We start from the raw sequence: 26,579 nt of genomic DNA, 5'->3' as shown, positions 1-26,579 counted from the left end.
TAAAAATGTAACTGCAGCGTTTGTTGTGGTGGTGATAAACATTCTGTGTATGAGCCATGACTCCCTCATCATCATCATCATCATCATCATCATACCTCCTGATAGCGTTTCCCACCACTTGTCTAAAATTGGACAACCCTGCGAGTCTGTGCCAGCCCACAGCGGCCCTCCCTCCCTCTCTCCCTCTCCTCCTCCCTGCCTCCCCCCTCAGCTGAGTTGCCCACTGGACAAATATAAACCTTTGTGTGAATCTACAATCAAAAGGCGGTGATTATTCGCTGGTTTAAAGGTGAAGGGGGGAAGCACGGCTCTCTAGATGGTGGTTGCCATGGATTTCTCTCCAAATCTTTTGGTATAATGGCACATCCCACTTCTGATGTCAGCGCTGGAGGAAGAGGAGAGGAAGGAGTTTGAGAGAGAGAGAGAGAGAGAGAGAGACGAGGGAGGGAGGTGAGGGGAGGAAGGTGAGGGGAGGGGAGGCAGCCTGTTGCTCATGATCATCAAATATCCTGCTCGTACTCCGCCAGTCTAGTGCCAGTGCAGAGACGGAGCCGAGTTAAACGAGCTGACAGCAGAAGCTCAAAACACATTTCCGATTTTCTCGTGTGTTTTCCTCTCATCACTTTCAGGCTTCTTCCGCAAACTAACACAAACCGAGAAACTGGCTCAAGATCGCAGTGAGTATTTTTTTTTTGTTGTTCTTCTCATGTGAAAATATTTCCAAACTTGAGGCGTGCTTAAGAGTTTGTGAGTTTAAGAGTTTGTTGTGCACTTGCAGGGCAGCATTTGTTTCCTCTGCGAGAGCTCAGAAATGACATCCCCCCTGATCTCACCTGGCTTGATCTTAGAAATACTGTTTTGTTGAATGTGTTGACTCAAAAAATGTTGTTCAAAAATAATCAGATGTGTGCTGTCCACACTGTTTCCAGCTTAAAATGTGCAGCAGCTGTAATAAAGCTGAGCTGATTAAATTCACTTTTGATTTTTTTCGGGATCTTTCGGTGCATCTGCAATATGTCTTGAACGGATGACAGTTATTTGCATGCTGGATACTCTGCGTGCACACCATGGTAACAAGGCTGCAGCCACATTACGCCGTGTTATGATCTGTAAACATTTGCTGATATTCCATCGGAGGCTGTGTTCAGCCTAGAGAGACATATTTTCTTGCAGGGATGTGTCCTCAAAATGCATTATGTTTGCAGAAGCACTTTTCAAAATCTAATTTTAAATTGATGTAAGAGAAACTTCTGAATCCGAGAGCCACTTCAAGTCCTCAAACAGTGAATCATGACTGATGTTATGTTTCAGTGAATCCATAAGAGACCATTTTCGACGCAGCACATGGTCTCACTTCAAGGATGATTTTACATGATTATCGCCCATAACGCGATTATGAGTCCACAATGCAAATGCCTCCCGACTCGACTATGGATCGGTGATGTATGATATGTAATACATCATCCTCTACCCCTCCTCCAGGTAATTGTGACTATAATGAGATGAACTAATGACTTTTTCCTGTTCTAACAGATAATAGTGGCTGTCTGATTCTCCCCCACAAAGAAGGGCCAGTGAAGTAATTATAATTTGCTATTCCCAGGTGTCCTTATGTGTAAGGTATCCGGTGTAGATATCCTCTTGTGTCCCTGAGGCGGATCGAAGAGTCACAGTCCCATCAGCAACACTATTTCCCATCGCACCAGTGGGTACACAAAGGGATCTTCAGTCAGGGCTCAACACTCAGAAATCGGGTGATGGATGTGATTTGAAAGTGTAAGTAAGATGAAATTCTTTTCTCTCTTCCTGTAGTCAAAGCAATCCGAGGCCGTGAATTTAGACTATGTTTTAATGAAATAGTCCTATTCACGCTTGATTTTGAACACATCCACGCTGTGCAGAAATCTAAAAATACACCAACTGTCAGTTGTCACTTGCACCGCTTTTCTAAAGTCAGACATGCAGACATGCTGCATCCAGCGACACGAAAGCTTTAATTTTCTGCACTGGACACCAAACATTTTCAATGCTGACCATCAAGTGGTGTGTCTCAATTCCCTCTTCTTCATCTCTTTCAATCTCACTTCACATCCATCAACCCTGCAGAAGAGAAAGCCCTGTGTGGCTGTTTGTCTGCTCCATTTATTCCATCTCATCAGCTAAAGTACTTTTTCACTCACGGCGTAACAGTGTTAAGAGTTGAGTCTTTTTCCTTGCCGATCTTTGATCGACCATTTCCCGTAGCTTCAGTCACCTCCACCCACAGGGACCTGCACTGGGTGCACAGGTCTTTTCAAACACTCTGTCTGAAGTGACAGACGGTCAAGTCTTCACTGGTCTGAGGTTGTGCCTGGCTTTAGAAACACTTTTATCAGCCCCTTGTGAGAAAGATATTATTTACATAGCCTTGAGCTATGTTTGGTCAGAAAGAGGGCATCGAATGTTGAACAGTGAGAACTGGTTAATGCACACAGACGATGCAGAGAACTTAATGTTATGCAATATTTATATAATCAAGTTAGACGAGCACTCACAAACGGTGAGAGTGTGCAACCATCCAGTTGGGAAAGAAAAATTCCTGAGGTGAAAAAGGAAAATAAGCATGCTATAGTTTTACAGAATGCGAGCGATGGGTGTAAAGTTGAGGAGCAGTTGAGGTGTGTTCTGTGTTGTATGTGACAGTTTGTTTAGGGATAAGAGGATGAGGAGTGCTGAGGCATAATGTGGAGCAGTGATCCAGAAATGTGGGGATTTGGTGGGTCAGCTCAGATTGTCTGGGGGATCGAGTGCTTTAAGAGGAAGGACAAACAGAGGACGGGCTGAGAAATAAACTGCAGACAGAAAATGACAGAGGTGTGACGCTTCTCATTTGCCCTGTGTTATGAGAAGTTTCATCCAAAAAAGGAGAGGAAAATCGACAATTAAAGTGATAACTGCCTGCTTAGTGTTTAAAGTATGATCACAAAGAAACATTCTTACAAATGAAGGGTGGCGTGCTTTACAAATGCATCTGTGTGGTTAACAGAATGAAAATAAAACCCGCCATTAGTGCGAACATAGCTCATTACTGAGATGTATTATCTCCACAGCATACTTCAGCGTACCTCAGAAGCAGAGAGCAGCTCGCTGTGGTGGACCGCAGACAATGCTGGGGAGACTGTTATTGCCCCGGAGCTACAGCATCTTCCAGGCTTTCTCAGTATGCATTAATACCGCCCACTTCCAACAAAAAAGCAACATTTTTGTTTACAACTATTCCTGCAGGAATTACTGTAAGGAAAGGTCTTCTTGGGTGGAACTGCTCCTGGCATGCCTGACTGCTTCAGTGTTTAACCAGATATCAGAGAGACAAAAGAGAGAGAGAGGGGAAGAGAGAGACAGTTTGGCAGCTATTGTGGTCCATTTCTGGAAACACCACCCTCTTACAGTCCATTAGAGAACAGTGAGCTCCTCAGGGAATAGGAAGAGAATTGGTTGTTGGGGGAGAGCTGAGGGACATGGTGTGGTTTAGATGGTCATTAAGCCCAAGAGGCCATAGTAGGACTCCATCCTCTCTCTCTCTCTCGCTCTCGCTCTCGCTCTCTCTCTCTCTCTCTCTCTCTCTCTCTCTCTCTCTCTCTCTCTCTCTCTCTCTCTCTCTCTCTCTCTCTCTCTCTCTCTCTCTCAGAAACCTTTATGAGGAGAATTCATTTTCGAGTAGCTTATTGTTCAACCCATAACGGTAAACACAATTGTTAGAGTACATGTTAGAAAATAAGACAGCACTCTGCTCTCTCAACAGCTGCCACAGGAAAGATAAGTGACTGTTGTAATACTGTGACATTCAGATTTTCATCAGAAATACTGGGAAAAAATCTGATCCTCATTAAATTACCATGTGTCTGTATTTCACAGATTGTGTCAAGTTGAATTGCAAATCCTTGATTCAGAGACAGATTGGTGAAATCTGTCTTACAACAATATGCAGATCTGCAGCCATAAATAACCGTCACTAATAAAGGAGCTACTCATGTCTCCTAGCTGCTCTACATATGCTCTTTTTAAATAGTTTGAACCATCGCCCTTGAACAGAAGTCTTGCAGACGTCTCTACAGGCTGATTAAAAAACAACAATTCACAACTTCTTAACTTTTAAAAGCCTTGACAAAATTCTTTGAAAATTAGCTCTGTGTTGATCTTGCAGTTTTCCCGTTGTCATTATGATGCTCATTAAAATCATCCCAGTCAATATTGGTGGTAGCGAAGCTCCCCAAAGACTCCTGAGGGGGGAACTGTGGGACACTCATGCACAATGCAGTCAGGCAACAGAGACTCACAACCCAGTGACTCACCAGGCAATCTGGAGAACATGCCCTGTGGCTTAGCTGTGATAACGCTGGCACAGAGAGAGGCCAGACCTCAGCCGATCTGGTGGGGAGAACAGCCTTCGCTGTCTTTGCGCCGTTTCATCTCTTCTTCCCAGATAGACTTCGTCCCCCAGAGGAAGCATCAGAGGCACAACAGAGCAGAGAGGAGAAAAAACAAGAGTTTAAAAAAATGCTCCTGTGACTGTAGAAAGGCAAAAGCACAATCGGTTTAAAGGCAAAGTGAGAAATCAAACGGCCTCAAGGGGTTAAGTGTGATTTAATCTGGTAGGAGAGTGGCGTAGGCTTGTGCACATCCACACTGGCGATGCATTGTAGGCGTATCGATAACCTCCGCCGCATGGAGGGAGAATGTGAGAAGCAGCAAAAAGGAGGGATTCTACAGTGTTTTAAGATATGATTTACATTTTTGTGTTTTGGTTTTGTTGAACAGTGCTAGTTTGACAGTAGCGTACACCTTGTGAAATGCCTTCCTTTAGTAGAATGTTTATATAGAGAGAGACAGATACACACTACCAGTCAAAAGTTTGGACACACCATCTCATTCAATGCTTTGTATTTATTTGTATTATTTTCTACAATGTAGATTAATACTGAAGATTAACAGTTTTTTGTTTACAACATAATTCCATATGTATTCTTTTATGGTTTTGATGTCTTCAATATTAATCTACAGTTTATAAAATAATCAAATAAAAACCATTGAGTGAGAAGGTGTGTCCAAACTTTGACTGGTAGTTTGTATATATATATCAGTAGAGTATCAGTATAATATGTGCACAGGAAGTATGCTTTACTGGACAAAATTAGAGGGTAATTCAGACATTACTGACTATAATTTTGTTATTAGAACACCAAATATAAAGTCCTGATAAACAGAATTGTGTTTATTTGTCTTTTAACAAGGAAACATGGAAATCATAAACGCCTATCTATGGTCGTCCCCAAAGTACGATCTGAACTTGGCAAGAAAGCGTTTAGATTTGAACATAGTTTATTGGAAATTTAACATTTGAAAGGCTCAAGTGTTGAAAATCATTGTTGTCCATGGGGGACTCTCTGACTTTCATGTTATAAAAAAAACACAGAAGCTTTTTTGTTCTGTCAAAATATCTAATCAACATCAAAACTTTTTAAAAACATTTCCTCAGACCAGTAAATTGATTTCAGTTCTGTGTAACATTACCAAAGTGACGACCATCTAAGCAAAGTCCTCAAATGAAAACTGGCTGGATCGAGTATTCAATTATGTGGGGGCATCTTAATCCAGTTTACCTTATTTGTACCCAAAGCATGGGAAATTAGTGATTTTTTTTTTCCTTTTGTTGCTCTACTTCCTTCTTTCTTTTAGTGATAAAACATATCAGAATACAAAGAGTAGTGATGCCACCTGACCTGGAGGCGAGATGAAGTTAATGCAACCAGGCAGGGTGTTGGAGAGAAGATGTTAAGGGGGGTTTACTCTAATTTCATGGGTGGAAGATGGTGCTGACTGTAATCAGTGGCTCACAGAGGCTGACAGTGCAGGTGCCTAATAACCATTCAGTTGACACATTCACATCCCCAGTTTAGAAGCCACGGCCTCCTTCCTGACCCACAATTGGTAGTGCAGCACATCCAGGCACTGACATTTTAATTTCTGACTCGCTAAAATGCCTCCCCCTAAATTACTGTAATTGATTAAATTAGTTTGGACACCGGCCACGAGGTCCTCACTACACTGGTGATATACAATGAACATTTTTTTTGTCTTTCTTACACTGTACAAAAAAATTAATGTTTTATACAGTTTTTCACAGTATAAAGGTAATGATTTATATGTAAGCCCTAAACAAATAGACCTATAGAACTATAAAAAAATCTGTATTTTTTTATCAATAATTCTTTTTTTTTTTTTACTAAATTTGACTGTAAAATTACACTAGATTGTTTCACTGTGCTGTATTTAAATCATTTAAAAAAGCTTATAGATATTTGCTGCTGTTTCAAAAGGAAAGATTTTGACAGATTGAGTATTGATCATTTTGATGCTGTTATTTCACAGATTTTGGAAGTAAGATAAAATAGTAAAATATAGTATTTAGTAAAATCAAAGAAAAGGTATTAACTACCATGTCGACTTTGGGGAAAAAAAGGCCAAATTGTTATATATTTTCTGGTATTTTAGAAATTAAAACACTGTAATTTTGAATACTGCAATGTTTTTGTATATTTCTTTCATCCTTGCTGCCAGATTTTGGCAACTTTTTAACAGATTTTTTTTACAGTGTATCATATCGGATTTTGTTCTTTCCGTGTGACTGCAATTCAAAAAGATGTGAACGTGAGAACAAACATGAAAAATATTGGTATGTTGGCTCTAAATAGAAGCCATGTGATTGCTAGATGTACACTCAGATGAATCACTGGTTGTAGATTTTTCTTGAAGATCCTCAAACTCATTGATTTCCCCAGACACCCCCTCAGGGTGTTTGCGTCGCAGGTGTCAGTTCATGGAAGTGCGGGTCAACACCTAACTGAGATTAGTGTTTTTACTCTGATCGATGTTGTTGAGAGAGATTTAAAAAGTAGCACAGATAGATTACTTAGTGTTTAAAAATAGCCTCTTCAGCAGCCCATCTGTACACAACGGATTTATGAGTGAATTATACAACTACAGTAACAATCAGTACAACATCGGGTCATTATTTGTAATTCCAGGCAGCTGTGGGTAACAGATGTTGGTGCACACTGCAGGGAGTGAAATTGTTGTCTCTTGATGTATGCTGGAGCTCAGTGACCACCTTTAATGGTGCTTAACTGGCATATTCATACTGCTAAGGTAATAGCACAGACGTGTTGTTGTAAGGATGTAAAAGGTAACGAAGATTAATTTAGTTATTAGTTCCTCTTCTTCTCGAAGGGATATATTGGACAGATAATACTGATCTGTTGTTTCAATCACAACAAAGATGTTCCTCATTGCAGTTAACATAACCTTATTTTTGTCTTCACAAATAACTATTATAAAGACTCCATCTGGTGAAAATCTATTTCTTTTGCCTTATCATGTCCATATAGTACTTTTTTACTTGGCATATCATAAGAAAACACCATGACTGAGTATTTCCACTTTTTAACAGTTCAGCGTAATGATAACATTCTTAAAACACAATTTAAATCCTCCATGATTTGATATGTAACAAACCAGGGAAAACAATCTTATCACCTTCCATGTTGTGATGTTCTGTATCAGTGTTGCTCTGAAGGTGAACTGGTGTGTTCAAGCTGCAATGGATGGGGAGGGGTGAGAGGAGAAAGAGGCTGGGACTTAACTCAGCTGTACCTTCCGAAAGGATGGCGTAGAGGTGCATAGAAGTTATTGGATGGGGAAAAGGAATCATTTCCACTGAAGAAACTTCTAAATTTATAACTTCAGAACACAATGAGAAATATTATAGGGGTGACAGTTGTCCAATAATCACAAGGTTGGCAGTTTGATCCCTGATCCCGCCACATGCCGAAATGTCCTCGGTCAAGACTCTGAACCCAATGGTGCTCCGCTTTGAGTCCTATTAAGGTAGAAAGTGGAGAGGTGCTAAAATCATTTTTCTGCAGGGACAACGTTTGAAATATACATCACTTTTCTGTCTGGGATGAGGAGATTGATTCTTCTGTCATGTCTATACACTAATTTTGGTGCTAGAGTTTGTGCTGATTCGCTTAGCGCAGCTTAGCTTAGCTTAGCTTCATTTAGCTTAGCTCAGCTTGCCAGGTCCTCTAGAAAAGTTAAAAATGGTCATGCCCATCAAAGCTCAGTAATTTACATCTTCATGTTAAGCTCTGGGGCTGCACAGTGGAGTAGTGGTCAGTACTTTCGCCTTGCAGCAAGAAGATCCCTGGTTCAAATCTCGGGGTGGGCCTGGGATCTTTCTGCATGAAGTTTGCATGTTATCTCTGTGCATGTGTGGGTTTTCTCTGGGTACTCCGGCTTCCTCCCACAGTCCAAAAATATGCTGAGGTTAATTGATTACTCTAAATTGTCCGTAGGTGTGAATGTGAGTGTGATTGTTTGTCTGTATATGTAGCCCTGTGACAGACCGGCGACCTGTCCAGGGTGTCCCTGCCTTCGCCGAGTCAGCTGGGATAGGCTCCAGCACCCCCCGCGACCCTAGTGGGGATAAAGCGGTGTATGGAGAATGGATGGATGAATGTTAAGCTTTGGTCATTTGAAATGACACTGGAGTCTTCTAGTCACCTTGAGGTTTGTAGACATGGTAGCTGTTTCCTATCTTTTTGCTGTACCCCAAGGATTACCTCAGAGACTTACAGTATTATCAGTGTTTTCATCAGAATGATGGAAAGCTATCAAATATATCTTTAGGCAAATCCCACTAAGTTGTCAGAGTTGTAATACTGTTGAAGTATGGACAGCACTTTGTAAATTGTAAATCACAGCTAGCATGTCAGTGCTGTTTCTGTGAATTTCTCTCTCTGCCTCCTTGTGGTCTCAGTTGATTTTTCCACCTTAGACAGACAATTAAACTGAGGACACCATATTGTCTTTCATTCTGGTAGACAAAGCTCAGATTTGGAAATTATATATTTCAGAGCAATCTCTATCTTGTTAAGTAACTAACTTAACAAGATGCAATGCTTTACAGAAAAATAACTGTTTGCTTTTACAAATGAATATTGAAAGTAATAAACTAGTATTAGAAGATGATGATTAAGTTATTTAAAAAGAGACAAGAATACATTGATGATTACATTTTTAAATGTCATTGAGATCAAGCAATTTAGACAGATTTTGTTTCAAAGGGTCTACAGCTGTAGAGTCGGGTTAACCCTCAGGCAGACTACTCTATAGTTTAGAGAGCATACCTAATGAAAACTACTGCCTCATGTCTGAAACTAAGCCTCAGGCACAAACATCCAAGTAAGACCAAATGAAAAAAGACTGTGCATGTTTTTAGTTATTTACTGTGGTCATCCCAGTCTTTGGAGTTGATAAAAAATTTTTTACAAAATCAGTGTAACATTCAAGTTAATGAGATTCAATTAAGTTGGATCATGAAAATAATCCCTCAGACTTTTGTAGCTTCCCTGTTGTATTTTAAGAATATTTGGCATTTCTTGCAGATACCATTCACTCAGAACTATGCCTTCTCATTAAAACCAGCCATTAAATTTTAAATGCAAAAAGTAGAAGTGGGTGCAATAATACTGTGTAGTAGTCTGAGTCATTCTGAAGTAAAAGGATATCCGCTATGTTTTAGCACGCAAGCTCCGAGCCACAGTGTTAAAGAAACCGTGTCAGTATAAGAGTAAGTAAGCTAACATTAATCTTTTACTGGATCCACGTCAATAAATCAACCGCTTTTTTATTTTTATCTTGTTAAACAACACATTTTATAAAATGCAATAGTAATTCAGTTCAGACTTTATCCGGTTCACATACAGGCAATTGACTGCAGCATAAAAGACAGAAGAGATAAAAATGTCAAAATGAATGACAACAACACATACCACAGTAAAATGTCAGGGTAGATTAAAGAAGAAACATTTGCAATAAGTACATCCAGAATTTAGATGATTGAGAAACAATTTTAACTTTAAAATGACCCTACGTGACCTCTAAGTAAAATGTTCCACTGAACAGTTAAAAAGAACTTTTTTGGTGAGGAATTTGATCCTTTGTTTCAAATGTGCAAAAGGGCATGCCATAATACTAAAAGATTGAAACACTGGCTTGCCATATTTGCAACGCATCAGATTCAAGAGACGTTAGAGGTCTTAAAGGTTGGCAATATGCTGACCAAAGACTGATTTTTTTTTTTTTTTTTTTTTAATGCGGAAACATGGATGCATCCATATGTATGCTCTTATAGGAACGTTCTAAGACCTTAACACTACCCACATTTAGAAATGGTGCATTTTTTTCCATTTGCCAGTAATTGAATATTTGGCCTCTGCTGGAGCCTTTCAGTGATTTGGATCTTTCAGATTTTATATCTATGGAAGTTACATTCCTGGAGATATTGAACCCTTAAAATGGCCTCACTATTTTAGACATTTCTTTAGAGAATAGAGCGTATTTGGTCCCTACTGCCAAATAAGTCAACTCCGAAAAAAGTCTGAGACAGTTCAGCAACATATTATCTAAGTTCTGTGTGAACTGACCTGGACTGACGCCATACTAACTGTTCATTCTCTGTTTCCTGTCTGAAGGTAAGAGTGTGCTGACAGGAGGTTGAGCACAGGGATGTGAGCGGATCAGTAAAGATGACCCTGTTGGCGGGTGATGGCTCCGACTATGACTACAGCGCCCTGAGCTGTGCCTCTGATACCTCTCTCAACCGGCACGAGGAGGAGGCTCACAAGGGGGCCTTCTACAAGAGGGCCCAGCCTGCCCCAGAGCTCAGCACCATCCATGAAAACATCCCCCTGTCCAGCGCCCGCAAACTCCACGCCATCATCAATGTGGGCGGCCTGCGGTACCAGCTCCCTTGGACCACCTTAGAGGACTTCCCCCTGTCTCGGCTGGGCCAGCTGCACCTCTGCAGCAGCTTCGATGAGATCATGCGCATCTGTGATGACTACGATGTTACCCACAATGAGTTCTTCTTTGACCGCAGCCCCTGCGCCTTCCGGACCATCCTGACCTTCCTGAGAGCCGGGAAGCTGCGCTCCCTCAGGGAGATGTGCGCCCTCTCCTTCAGGGAGGAGCTGCTCTACTGGGGGGTTCCTGAGGAGAGTCTGGAGTGGTGCTGTCGGAGGAGGCTGCTGCAGCGTATGGAGGAGTTTGAGGCGATGGAGAGAGCGGAGGAGGAGGAGGAATTCCTGGAGGATCTGTTGGATTCAGACAGTGGTCAGGGGGAGCATGTAGAAGAGTCCAGACTCAACCGCTGCATGGGGAAGCTAAGAGACATGGTGGAGAGGCCTCACTCGGGCCTCCCAGGGAAGATCTTTGCTTGTTTGTCAGTGTTGTTTGTCACCATCACTGCTATCAACCTATCCATCAGCACCATGCCTGCCATGAGGGAGGAGGAGGAGGCGGTGAGTAAATAAATGACATTTAACATTCCACATTAAGATGATAAAAAGTCACAATATGGAAAAAATTAAATTACCAAGATGCCTCAACACAAAAAAAATGGCCCAACACAAAACCTGTTGTGTTCCATGTTTTCACCAGAGGACACAAAGAGACACTGCTGCACTGACAGTGAATGTGTGAACCCAGCGTTGCGGAAAGAGTGCGTTTGTCAGCAGATTTAAACTGAGCTGCTAATAACGACGTGCCTCATCTGTCATGTCGTTTAAAACCTCCTCTCAGGAAACTGCTGAGAGCCACAGTGTGTAACAGTTGTTTTTTCAGATTAGAAGAAATATTTGAAGATGTCTCAGTCTGCTTTCATGAAACGCTTCCATTCTTGTGTCTGACTTCAATCACAACCTTAATTAGCACCCTGGCCTCATTCGTCAAATCAGGGAATATTTGAGCCACACACATAATCTTCTCACAGACTAAAGTGCAAACAGGTTTTGAATAATGTCATTAATTTCTCTTAGAAGCTTTTTTTTTTTGTCAAACATTCTCCTTTTGGATAGCAGTCGAGAGCAACTGCAAACACTTTACAGTCTATTTTAGGAACGAGTGCTTCAGTATTTTTTCAAATTTTTTTCCTTTCTTGTTCAGGAAATGAAGTAGAGATACTGTATGCGTGGTAAGTGGGTGGAGTGTAAAACCAAAACCTCAACGGTTTTGTTTGAAAGGAACCACATTTCATGCAGCTGACACAAGTTTCACATTGGCAAGACCTGCTGCCGTACATTAGATGTAGCTGAGTTGTCACCACTTCTACAGTCGCTGATAAACCAAAACTCAGTGTCCTGACTCTGATGGAGTTGCAGCGTTATAATGGACCTGGCATCCTCACTTTGTATTCACAATGCACTCTTCTGAGAATGTCACAATCAACCTGTTTAATTAAAAGTGTCATTAATCTCATCCTTACAGCTCCACCGCCTCTAATTTGTCAGTCAGATAATAAAGTGTTGCATTCACAGTGTCTCTGACAGGTTCACAGCGGAGTTTTCAGGTGCCGCGATGGGTCTGTTCAAAACATTCCTCCTCTGTGGGGGTGTGTTTCATAATGATATAATTCTCTGATATCACAGAATGCACTTTGTAATGCTTTGTGCCGCATCACAGCCACGCACTGAATCACTGTCATTACTGCGTCTAGGGAAAGCCTACCTTTTCCACAAAAAAGCTTGTGAAGAACGGCACAGTCATTTTTGAGAATTTGTGCTTTTCATCATCATTAATGTTGGTAAAATCACACTGGTTTATTTGTCACCATAACTGAAGAAAGTGCATTTCGGACATGAGCTTTATCTGTAATGGTGAAATGTTTGTAGTGTTCCCTGCTGCAGCATCCTGCACTGAATAGCCCTTGATCGTGATTTCACATTGAAGTGGCTCCCTCTAGTGATGTTAGCACAGCCACATGACCGCATTCTGTGTCTTTCTCTGACAGGGCACATGCTCCCGAATGTGCTACAATATCTTCATCGTGGAGACTGTGTGTGTAGCCTGGTTCTCCCTGGAGTTCACCCTGCGCTTCATTCAAGATCGCAACAAGCTGACCTTCCTCAGGCAGCCCCTGAACCTGATCGATGTGGTGGCCATCCTGCCGTACTACATCACGCTGCTGGTGGACAACACCTCCACAGGGGAGAAGCGGCTGGGCTCTGGCAGCAGCTACTTGGACAAAGTGGGCCTGGTGCTGCGCGTCCTGAGGGCCCTGCGCATCCTCTATGTGATGCGGTTAGCTCGCCACTCGCTGGGCCTGCAGACTCTTGGCCTGACAGCACGCCGCTGCACTCGAGAGTTCGGACTGCTCCTCCTGTTCCTCTGCGTGGCCATCGCACTGTATTCCCCCCTGTTGTACTTGATTGAGAATGAAATGGCCACCACACAGGAGTTCACGAGCATCCCTGCTACCTATTGGTGGGCTGTGATCACCATGACAACAGTGGGCTACGGGGACATGGTGCCAAGGAGCATCCCAGGTCAGGTGGTGGCTCTGAGCAGCATCCTGAGTGGAATCCTCCTCATGGCCTTCCCTGTCACCTCCATCTTCCACACCTTTTCGCGTTCCTACGTGGAGCTGAAGCAGGAGCAGCAGAGGCTCCTGCAGAGGAGGACGCACTTCCTGCTGCGGAGCCGCATGGCCGGTCTGGGCAGCAACCTGTCCTTAGAGAGTGATATGCTCTTCCCCATAGCGTCATCTGACGCCAGAGACATGGATGACTGAGAGAGCGAAAATATGAGGAAGGACACACTGTATGTGTTAGAAAGAGAGGCAGATAGCCTGACAAAGAAGGCTTCAGAGAAAAAAATAAGGGTGCAGAGAAAGGACTATACATAGACGGGTAAAAAAAAAAAAGATGAGGTGACAAGGATTTTTTTTCTTCCCATAAATGCAGCTCACTGTGTAGCAGTGTTCAGATAAACATAAAGGATACGCAAGAAGGAGTAGGAAATGAATAGAAATGACTGCTTCCATTCAAAATAACCTCTGGATAGTTTAGCATAATTCACGAAAAATACATACATAAACGTCAAGCATAACAATAACTTATAGGATTGCCACAGTCATATATTATAATACACAATCATTTACAAAAGAGGAAGAACCCAAGCACAATATTTTTATATTTTAGCAACATTGTAATGTTTTCTATCTCTGATTTCTCCAGACACTTAAATGAATTTGTTGATGTTATGTGCTCCTGGGAGTTAGCCTCTTTCACTTAATGGAAAATGCTGTTTTATTAAGTCCCGAAAGTAAAATGAAATTTCTTTGGAAGCTAAAAATGTGACCCTCGATCCAATGATTGTCTTCTAACTGATTAAGAAAACTCTTAGAATTATACAGGGTTTCTCATTAATCCCCCCTCTGGCACAGCCAGCATCAACATATTAATTATGATGTGTTAATTGTCCTTCTTTGACTTCTTGAGGCTCCATATGCAATTTTGAATACTCACTGAAGATAGCATTATTGTGCTTGTAATTACTGCAGTTGCTGTGCATAGCTGTTTATAAATTCTCTCTTTAAAGTGGATTTAAATGCAATTCTGTCTTTTGTGCACATCATTTCACTGTTGCTCCTCAATTTAAATTTCACTTTTCACTTTATAATCGCTTGGTTTGCAGAAGCAGTCAAAGACATGGACCACGCACAGCAGACTTCAAAGATGAACAAACTAAATATAGATTCCCACAAATGACATATTTATCTCTGCTCAATTTGTTCAACATAAGCCACTTAAAAAGAAAGAAGAAGAAAAAGAAAGTATATGTTGATGTTTCTTGCTGTTAGCTAGTATTTTAATGAATTACAGAAAAGCACTGACATGCCATTACCACGACAGTCACCGGTCTCAAATCAGGAAATCTGTCCTCATGCACCAAGCAGAATAATCTGTCCTCCACATTCCTAGAAGAGTCTGCGATCCTGTATTGTGTTCAGAGTGCGTGGTAAATCATGTTCAACATTCCGGGATTTTCAAAGAACTGGAGCTAATCTTTTTTCAGAACATAACAGGTTTAGCTTCGTGAATGAAATACACTGATAAAACACGAGAGGCACAAACAAGGTCACTGCTCTTAGAACAGGGGCGTCAAACTCATTTTAGTTCAGGGCCACATTCAGCCCTGTTTGATCTCAAATGGGCCGGGCCAGTAAAATCAGAGCATGATGGCCTATAAGTAATGACAATTCCACATTTTTCCTTTGATCTAGTGCAAAAAAAAGTACGCTCTGAAAAAGTTCACATTTAGGGAATTATCTTTTTACAAAGCATCGTAAACAACCTGAAATTTCTTCAGAAAAGTAAGTTTATTCTGGAACTGAATGATACAGTATTTTACTTTATGGTCAAAATGGCAAAAAATATTATAAAAACGAGACACAAAGCGACAAAAAATGAGATAAACAATACAAGCGAGACAAAAAAAAGACACAAAACAACAGCAACCGGACAAAACAGCGACTAAAGTGAAACACAAAATGACAAAAATAAGACAAAAAAACACAAGTGAGACAAAAAGGAAACATGGAAGGACAAAAATGATGAAACAGTCGGACAAAAAACAACAAAAACACGACAAAATATTACAAAAATGAGGCACAAAATGACAAAAAAACATTGAGCAATCTAGTATTTACCTTTATGATCTAAACAACTTATCAAGGTCCAGAAATGATTTTAAATGTATAATTTTACAAATTGCAGCTTCTGTCTTCTTTATAATTTTTACATTTTACAGCCGTCAGGCGGACCGGATTGGACCCTCTGGTGGGCTGCTTTTGACCCGCGGGCTGCATGTTTGACATCCCTATCTTAGAATATAACTGCGGACATTTACTGAAACCCTGAACTTAACAACAGTCTTAAGGTCTTGGTATTTTCTTTCATTTTTTGACTACTATTTTCTTCTGCCCCATTTAAAACAGAACATCGGCTTTTTTTCTTCATTTATCTCTACATTTATCTGACAGGTACAGTTAGTAGTCATATTGCATCTAAATCTTTTACATACAAAACATACAGATAAACAAAAAGGCACGTGCAATCTAATGCTATCCAATACTTCTGTGGCTGATGGTTGTGTACTCGACTACATTATACTGAAAAGTCTTCCTAATATTTTGAATTCTTCATCTGTGTTAATTTTCAATGTAAACAGCAGGTCAGCTGAGATTAAAATATCTTTTTCATAGAAGATCTGGCCAAGAAGGCCTGACATTATGAAGTCACATAAACAGAAGTGAGTATACATCTGTGCAGTATCACTGAAATGTCAAATGATCCACAATAGTTTCACCTTACAGTCATTCTGTTACCTCTAAGCTGAACAGTAGAGTGTTTGCTCTTGTATAAAATTAAATCTTTCATTTTAGATGTACTATAATAAAATACAGGGTGAACAGTAGTGACTCAATGCAACACACATCAGTACAACTTGTCTTTTATTTTTTTCAATACTTTGAATGCGCTTATTCATTTTTCACCACAGACTTCATCCACTCAAACACAGAGGATTCCAGATTTCTGGAGAGATGTTCAACCATTCTTCAGAGACTTATTTTTCCGCTGCTCTTTGCTAGAAGAGTCGTGTTGCTCTACCTTTATCTTTAAAATAACCCAAAGCTCTCCAAATTAGTTCAAGTCAGGCGACACCCTTGGCTAGGTCATAGTTTCACTGTTTTTCTTCTCGAGAAATTCTCAAGCTTTCGGTTATCAGGCTGGAACATTCCTCTTCTGCCAAACTTCTGCAGAAATGCCATCTATAAATGTTATCACCCCATCACATTTGCAGTCATGCAGTCCCACATTATCACACCTCCCCCTACGTGCTTCACTGTCAGGACCATGAATTCACGTTAGTAGCCCTGGTTAGGTTTGAACCAAACATGCAGAAACTGATCTGAGCCACACAAATGCTTGGTCCCATCTGATCAAAGAATGCTGCATTTTTATTGTAACGACTGAAAGTTTTGTAACTTGTGTGTAAGTGATTACAGGCGTTTTTACTTTTGTAAGAATGAGTTTCTACTTTGGAGCCTGTAGTTTTAGCATAGTCATTCCCAAGATATTGTTTTTTTTTGATTGCTCATAAAAAGAAATACTCCACTGGTCATTTTAGAAATGATTGATTTTTCAGAGAGGTGGTGCAGTTTTGAATCATTTGACAGTTAAATGATATTCCACAGGGGTGAACTCACTTCTGTCATATACAGTAAGATAGAGCATGACCATTTCAGACACCAGCAAAGAAAATTAGAACACCAAAAGTAAAGCACATTAAGTAATGGGCTACAAAATACATGATTTATTTAAAAGTAAAAGTCATGGCAGATCTGTTAGTAGTGCACATGTGTTGGTAATAAAGTGCTTGGTGAGCATATTAGGTGTGCTCATTACAAGTTGTGAAATATTAAAGAACTTTGACAAAAATCCAGAAATGTAATGCATAAAATTGAAAATCGATGCAAATTAATATGGCCACATAATGATTACTTTCACTCTTGATACTTTAAGTATGTTAGTTTTTGGTGGAGAATTGTTTAGACGTCCGCATTCTCTCTGAATTGTTCAAGAAGATGAGCAGAGTCAGTGATCTTCAGTCCATTTGTGTTTTTTCTTTCACACTACAGAGAGAGAACAAACAAACTAATCTGGTCTCAAGAGCAACTATAAACTCTTACAGAATGCCTTAACTTCAATGAAATTATTTATCTTCCCCAGTCTATGTCATAGGACTACAAGCGTAACATAATCTCCTGATTCCTCCTTTGTGTTCAGGAGTTTCATGTGACATTTAGCTCAAACTTTTATAGTCCCTGTCCGGTCTGTCGTGTCTCCTGAACATTAAGATCTCACACAGTGTCTCCTGAGGTGAAATGATGCAATGGTGCTTGAAAATAATTTCATCAAAGCTGTCTTGGACAGATCACATTTAGACTCTCCTCATATGTTACTTTTGCACTGCTGTAAATTTCTGTATATATTGAGTTGTATTTAATTTTATTACTACTATTTTTCTCCTCCCTGTTCCTCTTTCTATAGTTTCTTTATTTTTTATTATTCCCTTCCATATTCCTAGGGTGACACCAACAGACGAAACCAAATTCCTTGTATGTTGCGTACGTACTTGGCCATTAAAGCTGATTCTGATGATTATCAAGCTTCTAATTATGTATCATCATTATATTTATATTTACACGTGCATATTAACATGTGTACACACATGGTTTGAAATACCTAAATGGTTAAACACTTGTGTTTTTATTGTACCAACTAATGTTGGCAGCAGCCCCACTACAATTCTACAGCTCATTTCTGTTAGAGATGCTACTTCTCTTGAACAGCAGGTGGCAGCATTGTGTCAACAAAAGAGGATAGGGTTCATTTCTGTACAAAACAACAAATTAATATTCAAACGTTCATGAAGGCATCGGTAGATTAAACTGGAGAACATAAAGTTATCTTAAAATTTAAAAAGATAGTCTTATTATGATGATGTTGTGCTTCATCTTACACCCACAGTTCAGTAATAGTAAAACCACTCTGACTTTTTGTTAATTTTGATCATTTTTATTAACCTGAATCGCATCATGGCTTCAGCAGATCACTCAGGTTTGAAGATCAGTACTTCAATCTACATTTTCAACCGAGAATCGACGACTGACTGTCCTACTTGCAGAAAATATGTGTGCTACGGACACAATCGTAACCAACAATATGAATAACTTCTGAGTTTGAACCTGCAGCCTCAGGTGAGGAGCCGCTCCTCCGACGCCATTCACCCAAATCAGAGCGCAATTATGCGTAAAACCATCGGACCAATGAGCGGCGGGCAGCCTCGTCTAGGCCCCGCCCCTTGTTGCCTCTAACATCACATCTCAGTGTTTTGGTCTTGATTTGGTGTCGCTGCCTTCAAGCAGGCTGTCGGCTGCTGCTGCTTCTGCACGGAAAGCTCCGGGTTCCCACCAGCATCCGAGTCTTCCTGCTGTCTTCCTCTGCTCTGGTGAATGGAAGATGTGTCCGTAGCTCCGGAGGCTTCCTCACCGGGCCGACCCTCCACTTCAATGGGATCCTCGTCGCCTCTCTCCGTCGCTGGCTTCTGGCACCGACCGTCTCCGCTGCTCCCAATTTTAGGATCTGTGCGCTTTCAGTCTCTCTAATCAGTTTATGAATGGTTTGATGCGACAGCCGCCTGTCTGATCGGCTGAAGAGCGACGACGCCAAATCTCCGGCAGCTTCAGGGTGAGTAAACTTGGTGTTTCACTGAGTGATGACAGACACACAGACAGGGCTCGATAAAAAAATGAATGAGGGGTTGGATCACCACAATGCATCAAAGTATTAAGGACAAAAACCTCACTTTACCCGACACGGTTCCATCTCAGGCTGCAGTTTTCTCGCCTTGTAATCCACTGAAATGACTGGTTGCAGCTGTAGCAGCAGCTCTGACAGTCAGCAGGGCTCCTCCAACATGCTGTAGAAACTGGGGCTCCATGCCTCCTTTGCACTGCTCTGGGAAACCATCACCACACCTATCCCTGGTTTTGGGGGAAGAGGCTCCCTGGGTGGAAGCCTTCACGGCTGAAACTTGGCAGCTCTCTGCACTCAGACTTTTATGGGCTACCTGCTGTACTTGTTTTGTTTTATGTGAAAGGGAGAACATCAGAGGACACAAATAAGCTCTGTGGACATCATTTGCTTTTGTTCACTCCGAATGCCGCAGACTTTCCTTCTTAGGATCCCACTCACTTTGAAGACGTGGCTGTCATGTGCTTAGGATTAGTTTCTTCCACTCAACATGACTTTAAGTTCAGATACTGACTCTAATGTGGCGGTGCCGATTAAAAGAAGAGGTGAGGTGTGCATTGGCCTCATATTAGCTGTACAGTGTGTATTGTGTTGAGCAAAGCTGTCCCTCAGAGCATATGGATTCAGTCTGTATTGTTTGTGTCTTAACACTGACTATCCATAGGCCTGTATAAACTCTACACACGAGTCCTGACTCCTCCAGCCAGACTGCTGATCCAGGATCACCCCACAGATCTGCTAACCAAGCCTGTTGTCATTCACACAGAAAATTAGACCAGGTTTTAGCGTCTAGACGAGATTTTCCTCTCAGACACTTAAGTATCGGTTTGTGCAAGACGTCACTGCATGACATATTTGCCATCATGGCAGTTAGAGATGTCAGTTGGCGCAGCCCTTGTGCTGCTGACAGGCGCTCTAAAACCTGCTGCACCGCTGTGACAGTGTGTTGTTGCAGCTTAAAATATTGTGTATAAACCCCTCCGCTTGTTTTTTTTTCTCTACTACAGTAATCCTTTCTGAATCTGAACATTTATTTTTATACTGCCATCAATAGTGTTTTAATGAAATAAAGTTGCTATTACATTTGATTATCAGTAGTGCATTAGACTAATCCTCCATAGATTTTTTTTTTTGGCCTGCGTGTGTGTGTGTGTGTGTTTTTGTATTTTCCTGAAGGAATTAGGATGTTTGGCAGCCGGAATGAAAAACATATTATGGCCCACAGATGGATTCGGTGTCCTTATGTTTGATGTTGGACCGGTGACATGAACTGATGCTGAGCGTGAAGCCGTGCTGCTTGGTGATTGCTGTCATACATTTTGCTCAGTTCACGCTTCTGACACGGTTTCAAGGGGATACATGGTTCACGATAAATGTTTCCACCTGCTGTGAAGCCAAGACAAATGTTGCCACTTTCACAAGGCTATTAGCATGCCTCCTGCGATCCCGGCGATGACGCCAGCCAGTGAGTGAGAAGTGTTTCTCAAAGTGGTACGAGATGGCCCATTGTCCTTTCTAACTGCCAGATTTCAGGCTCCACAGAGGGGACCTAATGCTCCTTGGAATCCCATGAATGCCTTCCAGTGAGGGCCATAGATATTTCTGTCAGCTCCAATGAGACTAGGAGGAGGAGGAGGAGGAGGGGGGGAGTGGCTCTTGAGGCCGAAATTCCTGCTAATTGGCAACGTGGCTGTGGACTGGCCCCTTTGTTGCTGCTTGTACTAAAGTGGTCTGTCTGTCTGTCTGTCTGTCAGGGTGACACTCTGGCATCAATGAGCTGCTTGTTTCCGCTGCTATCCGGCCCTGGAGAATCAGCGGCTTTAAGGCGAGCCGCTTCCACTTTCAGAAATTGCCTTTGTGCACCTCGTCACAGAGATGGAAACAGAAGCATTTAGGGTTGTCTGCAGAGGGAGACTCAACATCTCAGCCAAGCATTTTCATAGTGATGAGTGTATTTGCCTCTGCTTTAAGCTGCACTGAAGCGAACCGAGCATTAAACAGACTCCACTCTCGCTGGCGGTTTGCTGAATTTCTCATTTGATCTAGAGAGTGTCCTACTTTCCTTTAGGTCAGATGAGGATTAATTGGCATTGAGCTCTGAGGGCATATTGTAACTGTTTATGATATTATAAAGAATTAGCTTATTATACAGAGGAAGAGAGATTTTAAAAAATGAAATAAATTTTTTTAAAAATGGCTCACAAATTACAGGGCAGAGCATGAATGTAAATGAGCTCTAACAGTAGTAGTAGTAGTGCGCTGCTGCTTTGTTGAATCAACACACTATTCCCCTTTGGCTTTGGAGTACTTAACAAACAAAACAGTTGTCTGATGCCAGCATCAGCCCCTCTTCACTTTGCCAATGAAATGTGCGATCCTCTCCAAAGGGAGAGAAAAAGGGACGGATTGTGTACAGAAAGGGGGGCAGGAGATTTGTGATGGCTTCCTGCTGACAAAGGCCTCTGAATTTTTCATGTTGCAGATACTAAACTTCTGTTGGTCTGGCCCAGATTTGATGCTAATTAGTGCCCAGCTACATTCAAGGGCATACGGTTGAGCATGGGAATGCCAGTGCCACCTGTTCTCTCACTTTTCCTCCCGGTCTCACCATCACCCCCATCCTGTCGCACTGTGTCTGTCTGTCGCTCTTGTTGAGGCTTTATGCGTCAGTGGCCTGGTTTTGTGTTATCTTCTTGATGCTATAAATCCAAAAGGTTGCTCATTTCCATCCTGCTTAGTTCTACTTTTTGCCCCACTCTGCGTTGTATTACTTCTTGAATTAGTGGCCGCAGGAGAGAAGTGGACGTGTACACTGTTCAAACATGAAGCCACAGAGCTGGCCTTCGCACCCAGAACACGGGGTTGAATTAAGGCTACAGAACTGAAGCGCTCTGACATATCCCTCCAAGCTCTCCGTCAGAGGGGCCTGTGCTTGCTGGCTATTTGAATGAAGTATCTGATAGAGGTTTGATGCAGACAAACAGAGGAGGGCTTGTGTCCTCCCAGGATCCCTGGCTGCTTCCTGTCCCTCTGCTCTGGGAACGAGCCAGGGTGACACAGGCCACGCATCCCCACTCAATCCACCCACTGTTGCCTCTGTGGAAAAGAGATCGCTCTCACACCCTCATTCCCATCGCTCCATGCACGCTTCTTGTGACAGGAAAAGCGTCTTTGGCATTTAGAGAGATGCCTCTCTGTGTGGCTTTGTGTAGGCGCAGCTGTGCGAGCCCCGGTCAGGATGGATGATGAGATGCTGGGAAGAGCACATGCTGCTCTCCCCCCTCTTAAAACGTGAGGCTCGCCATCCTCTGAGAATCACTGCAGTGTATGTTGACATGGGAGTTTTTATGCAGATCATGTACTCGCAGAGATCACGGACCCTGTCAGACTCAACCTCTGGCCCAGGCAAAGCTTATCATCTCACCAAAACCAGATTTGCGAGCAATTTCCTACACGAAGCTGCGCTAAGTGACTTCTGATCCTTTCTGTGGGTCACATGATGCATTTAAAAGCAGCATCCAGCTGAACAGAAATGTGCTGGAATCTAGTTCCTGCTGTGCTTGTGACGCCTGTGTCACTGCTCAAATGACTTCAAAGTATTCATCATATTATTACTGAAAGGGTGACGCCAAGCAGTAGCTGGTTTCGCTTCCCCATTTTGGCGGATCTGTTTTTTTCCACTGTATTATTTGGTGGTGGACTAAAGGTCCCTGGGTTCTGGACTGTTGGTTTGACGAAACAAGTGTGGGTTTTAATACATTTTGGAGGGTGTTTTCACTTTTTTCTTATGCTTTATAGAACAAACTGTTAAAACTGGATGAATCCATTGTGAAAATAAGCCTTAGCGAAAGGCCTACACTTGATGCAAATATAGATGAATAGTCTTGTATCTTTGTTGAAAGGGCAATAAATAATGTGACCAAGTTATATCTGTGGGAGGTTGCTAAACAATACCAGTGAGTCAGTGATCGCTTTGCCAAGTGATTCAAATTTGTTTTTTCAGCTCTTAGCTTGTTTTGGAGCAAAATATCTGCATACATTGGTGTTTCAAGGTATGTTCACTTTTCTCCAACTTTAAAGCTCCTCTCTGGGTGTTGATTGAACCCTTTAAAAAAATTTAAATCCCACATGTTTAACTGGAAACTGACTCTGAAGAAGAACAATGATGGAGAAATTGCCCTTGCACATGGACAGGATTGGTTCCTTATGTTTGCTCCGTTTGAAACCGTAGAAGTCTAAATCTGTGTTTCTGAAACTGCCTTTGACACACTCGTTTTTCAAGGTGGAAGGTGCTCAGCAATGGTTTTGGCTGCTTTTTCGTCTATGTCTTCCAGTGTCCTAAAAACACCATATGGGTGTGTTAACAAGATATAAAAAAACCCTGATTCTCACCGGAGGGGGTCTTTAATTATTAACTGCTGGTGTTGGGTGGACATTTTACTGCAGTGTTTTTCATCATCATGCATGGTATTTTAACTGTACCTTGTGCATTGGAGTTGCTTAACTTATCTCTCTAATGTAAAATGTGCCAGTAATCTGCAGGATCTTTTTTTCCCCAGGCTCTGACCTCTGGTTTCACCCCTGTCTGTCCTGATGTGAGTCTGGATGAGATGCAGAGCAGGGGCAGCTTAGTGAACCCACCCCTCTGTGTCTTCTGAAAGCTCCGACTGCACCACCAACTCACTGCCGTCCTCTGATTGCCTTGCAGCCAGTGTCTCATTCACGGCTTCACCGCCCCGCTGAGTTACATTTGAATATTGAAATCAGGGCCTTGTGAACAAAGGGGTGGTTTAAAAGAGATGGAGGAAATCACTTCGGTGTTGGGGGCCTCACCCTCCAATCTGTTATGGAAATGTCATGGCAGGGAGCAGTTATGTTTTCACGATGGAGCGTGACATGGACACATTTTAATATTTTAATGTTTCTCCGTCTCTGCTACTTTTATTTGTCTATCTCCAAGGAAGCAGGGCCACACTGCTGGGATCTTTGTGTGCTGTTTTCGGTTTGAATCCAGTCGAAGCAGCCGTAGAAACAGCTTGCTTTACCTGTACCGCACACACAGAAGAAAAGGGAATGGTTGAACCAACTTAAATGAATGGTTTTCATTTGTGACTTTCTGTTGAATTAAATTTATCATGATTACCTTAACAAGTACTAATAATAAAACCAATGTTTTAAGTTAGGAGCACCTACATTATCTGATTTCCTGAAGTGAACAGGTTGCATTGCTGCACCTTCATTGAAATGAACTTAATTAAAATGTAAAGCATAATTTTGTCATTAGACTTACTGTTTTTTTTTCTCTTTACTTTGTAATCCCACAAGAAGAAAACAGAAAAAAATGTTCGCACTTTTGCCGAAATTAGAATATCATTTTTTTAGGGGAACAAAGTGTCATTTTAAATTCATAGAATCCCCAAAAAGTAAACTGCCATCACAAAAGTAAATGAGAATTACTCAAAACAGTACTTTTTATGCAACTACAGCTCAAAGACACTTTCAGTCTCTGCGGAGGTTTTGCTATGCCCCATGCTCCTGAAGGGTTTTTCAGATTTAAATATTTAGCTCAGTCATTAAACACAACCTCTGTTTTTTTTTCTGAATATGTATTTATAGACAACAAGATATGAAAACGCAGAAATGCGAGTATCAGCTGAGAAACAGCCACAGCATGACACTCTCAGCACGTGTTTAATTCTGTGTTGACAATAAGCAATCAGGCCTGGATGAACAAACACGGTGTGCTGCGACCTTGAAGCACATTCTTGTTCCTACTTTGTGTGAAACATAGCTGCTTGATTCTGTCTTCTCCTACCCTGACAGGCAGTGCGGGGAATGTTTCTGGGGTGGGTGGCATGCATGGCTCGGGGCAGCGTGTGCATCTGAACATCCTGAGCGAACAGTGTCTCTACCTGCTCCCCATGCATTCCTGCTTTGGGCTGTGGGTGCCGGAGAGGAGTTGAAACTCGCCTTGTCCTGCGCTCTGCATTCCTCAGCCATGACTTAGCTCAGTCACACTGCAGCAACAAACCTGGGAATGCCACACTGCACACCTGGCTGACTTTCTCATAGTCTGTTTACATGGCTATGGGTAGTGCTGATACATTTGCACGTATACTGTGTACATATATATACTCTCCGCGGATAGGTTAGGCCTTGGATGTTAGAGCTGCAGAGATTTCCGAGACTGCCTGGCTGTGCAGATGAGAAGTTAAATGGTGGAAGCCCTGAAAAGCCTGAGCTTACTGAAGCACGAGGCACATGGGAGTCTCTGTGGAATTGAGCAGATCAAATGCAGCCTCTTTGAAATGCGATGAGAAGGGGTGAATTTAAGGGTTCGCTATCGTAGCCAACGAGTTCACTCCCGACGACGTGTTCAGAAGCAGCAGAACGTACGTGATGTTGCTCAAGTGCTTTGCGATCCTGCATCTGCACTCTCTCTGTCAAGTTGTTTGACCCGTCCATTTTCTCGTGTCAAATATTTCTCCTCGCAGCAACAACATTGTGTTTTCCATCTTTCGTGACATGCGGCTGACACATCAGAGGGAAATGAAATCCTTTATTTCCACCATTTCCTCAGGGAGGAAAGGATTTGAGAACCAGTGCGAGAAGGGGGGGATAGACCAAATGTAAGGGGGAGGAGGGGGTCAGAGCCCTTGAGGATTATCTTTTTCTTCTCCTCCCTTCCTCTCTCTCTCCTCCACTTCTTGTTTGAGCACATGACCGCAGCTCATCAGCCTCAGTTCACATAATGACCATATTTAGATGAGCGCAGCAGAGCAGGCGTGCAGCGAGGGGAAAAGGATATGAGGCTGATGTCGGAGTATATCCCAGAAGGAACGCAACCAGGACGTTTGTCAGCAGATGTATCTCCGATGTCACCCAGTAGAGTGGTAAATCATTCTGTCTGTTGTCGGTGTTTAAGATGCCACATAGGAACAGAGCTCTGCTTCACTCGCCATCAACACAATACAGTGAACACCCTCAGGTCCCTCCACGGCAGTCACGGTGCTGCGCGCGCCACGAATGCCTCACATCTCATCGTGGCTCAGGAGATGAGAGAGCTGCTAATGTCCGTGCTCATCACAAGCAACTTGGGAACAGCTGAAAGACCCTGGGGTCATAAAACGGGGCGTGAGGTTCATTTGGTCGCAGTAGGTAATGTTCCACTTGACTTCCCCTCCTTATGAACACACAAATGTAAAATGTTTAACTGGGGAATGCTAACGTTTGGTTAGGTGTTGGAAATTTATTTGATGTTTTGCAACAAACCCAATGAGCTCAGTGGGAGATTGCAGTAATGTCCTTGTCTGAGCCTGT

General features: G+C 42.1%; 2 protein-coding genes and 1 long non-coding RNA gene across 8 annotated transcripts in view; 2 read left to right on the top strand and 1 right to left on the bottom strand.

The window, feature by feature from the left end:
• Positions 1-448: 448 nt before the first annotated feature.
• Positions 449-14,482, top strand: kcng1 (potassium voltage-gated channel, subfamily G, member 1). 3 transcript variants are annotated; one of them, XM_022189809.2, is made up of 5 exons: positions 450-677; positions 1,312-1,482; positions 1,604-1,776; positions 10,575-11,402; positions 12,890-14,482. In XM_022189809.2, the coding sequence occupies exons 4-5, from the start codon at positions 10,629-10,631 to the stop codon at positions 13,667-13,669; spliced, it is 1,554 nt and encodes a 517-aa protein (XP_022045501.1). In that variant the 5' UTR covers positions 450-677; positions 1,312-1,482; positions 1,604-1,776; positions 10,575-10,628; the 3' UTR covers positions 13,670-14,482. The 3 variants fall into 3 exon arrangements, with proteins under 3 accessions (XP_022045503.1, XP_022045501.1, XP_022045502.1); XM_022189810.2 differs by lacking the exon at positions 1,312-1,482; XM_022189811.2 differs by lacking the exons at positions 1,312-1,482; positions 1,604-1,776 and having other exon boundaries at positions 449-677.
• Positions 14,483-18,826: 4,344 nt separating this feature from the next.
• The window catches only part of src (v-src avian sarcoma (Schmidt-Ruppin A-2) viral oncogene homolog), a 28,474-nt gene continuing 20,721 nt past the window's right edge, over positions 18,827-26,579 (top strand). For all 4 annotated transcript variants that reach the window (XM_022189815.2, XM_022189813.2, XM_022189814.2 and 1 more), the window contains exon 1: positions 18,827-19,193. The gene's annotated coding sequence lies outside the window, so the exon portion shown is untranslated. The remainder of the gene's footprint in view (positions 19,194-26,579) is intronic.
• Positions 18,848-21,307, bottom strand: LOC127534358 (uncharacterized). The gene is made up of 2 exons (XR_007942462.1): positions 19,317-21,307; positions 18,848-19,214 (listed from the first exon to the last, which is right to left on the bottom strand). It is a non-coding gene; the product is annotated as an uncharacterized LOC127534358 (long non-coding RNA).

This window comes from Acanthochromis polyacanthus, chromosome 6 (assembly GCF_021347895.1).
Source record: "Acanthochromis polyacanthus isolate Apoly-LR-REF ecotype Palm Island chromosome 6, KAUST_Apoly_ChrSc, whole genome shotgun sequence".
Lineage (NCBI taxonomy): Eukaryota > Metazoa > Chordata > Actinopteri > Pomacentridae > Acanthochromis > Acanthochromis polyacanthus.
This window is presented reverse-complemented; position numbering and strand designations above follow the sequence as displayed.

Excerpts from the sequence above, each read along its gene's own strand:
- kcng1 (XM_022189811.2), top strand. The coding sequence starts at position 10,629 with ATGACCCTGTTGGCGGGTGATGGCTCCGACTATGACTACAGCGCCCTG. Across the intron at positions 11,403-12,889 it reads TGAGGGAGGAGGAGGAGGCG|GGCACATGCTCCCGAATGTG; the intron begins GTGAGTAAATAA and ends TTTCTCTGACAG.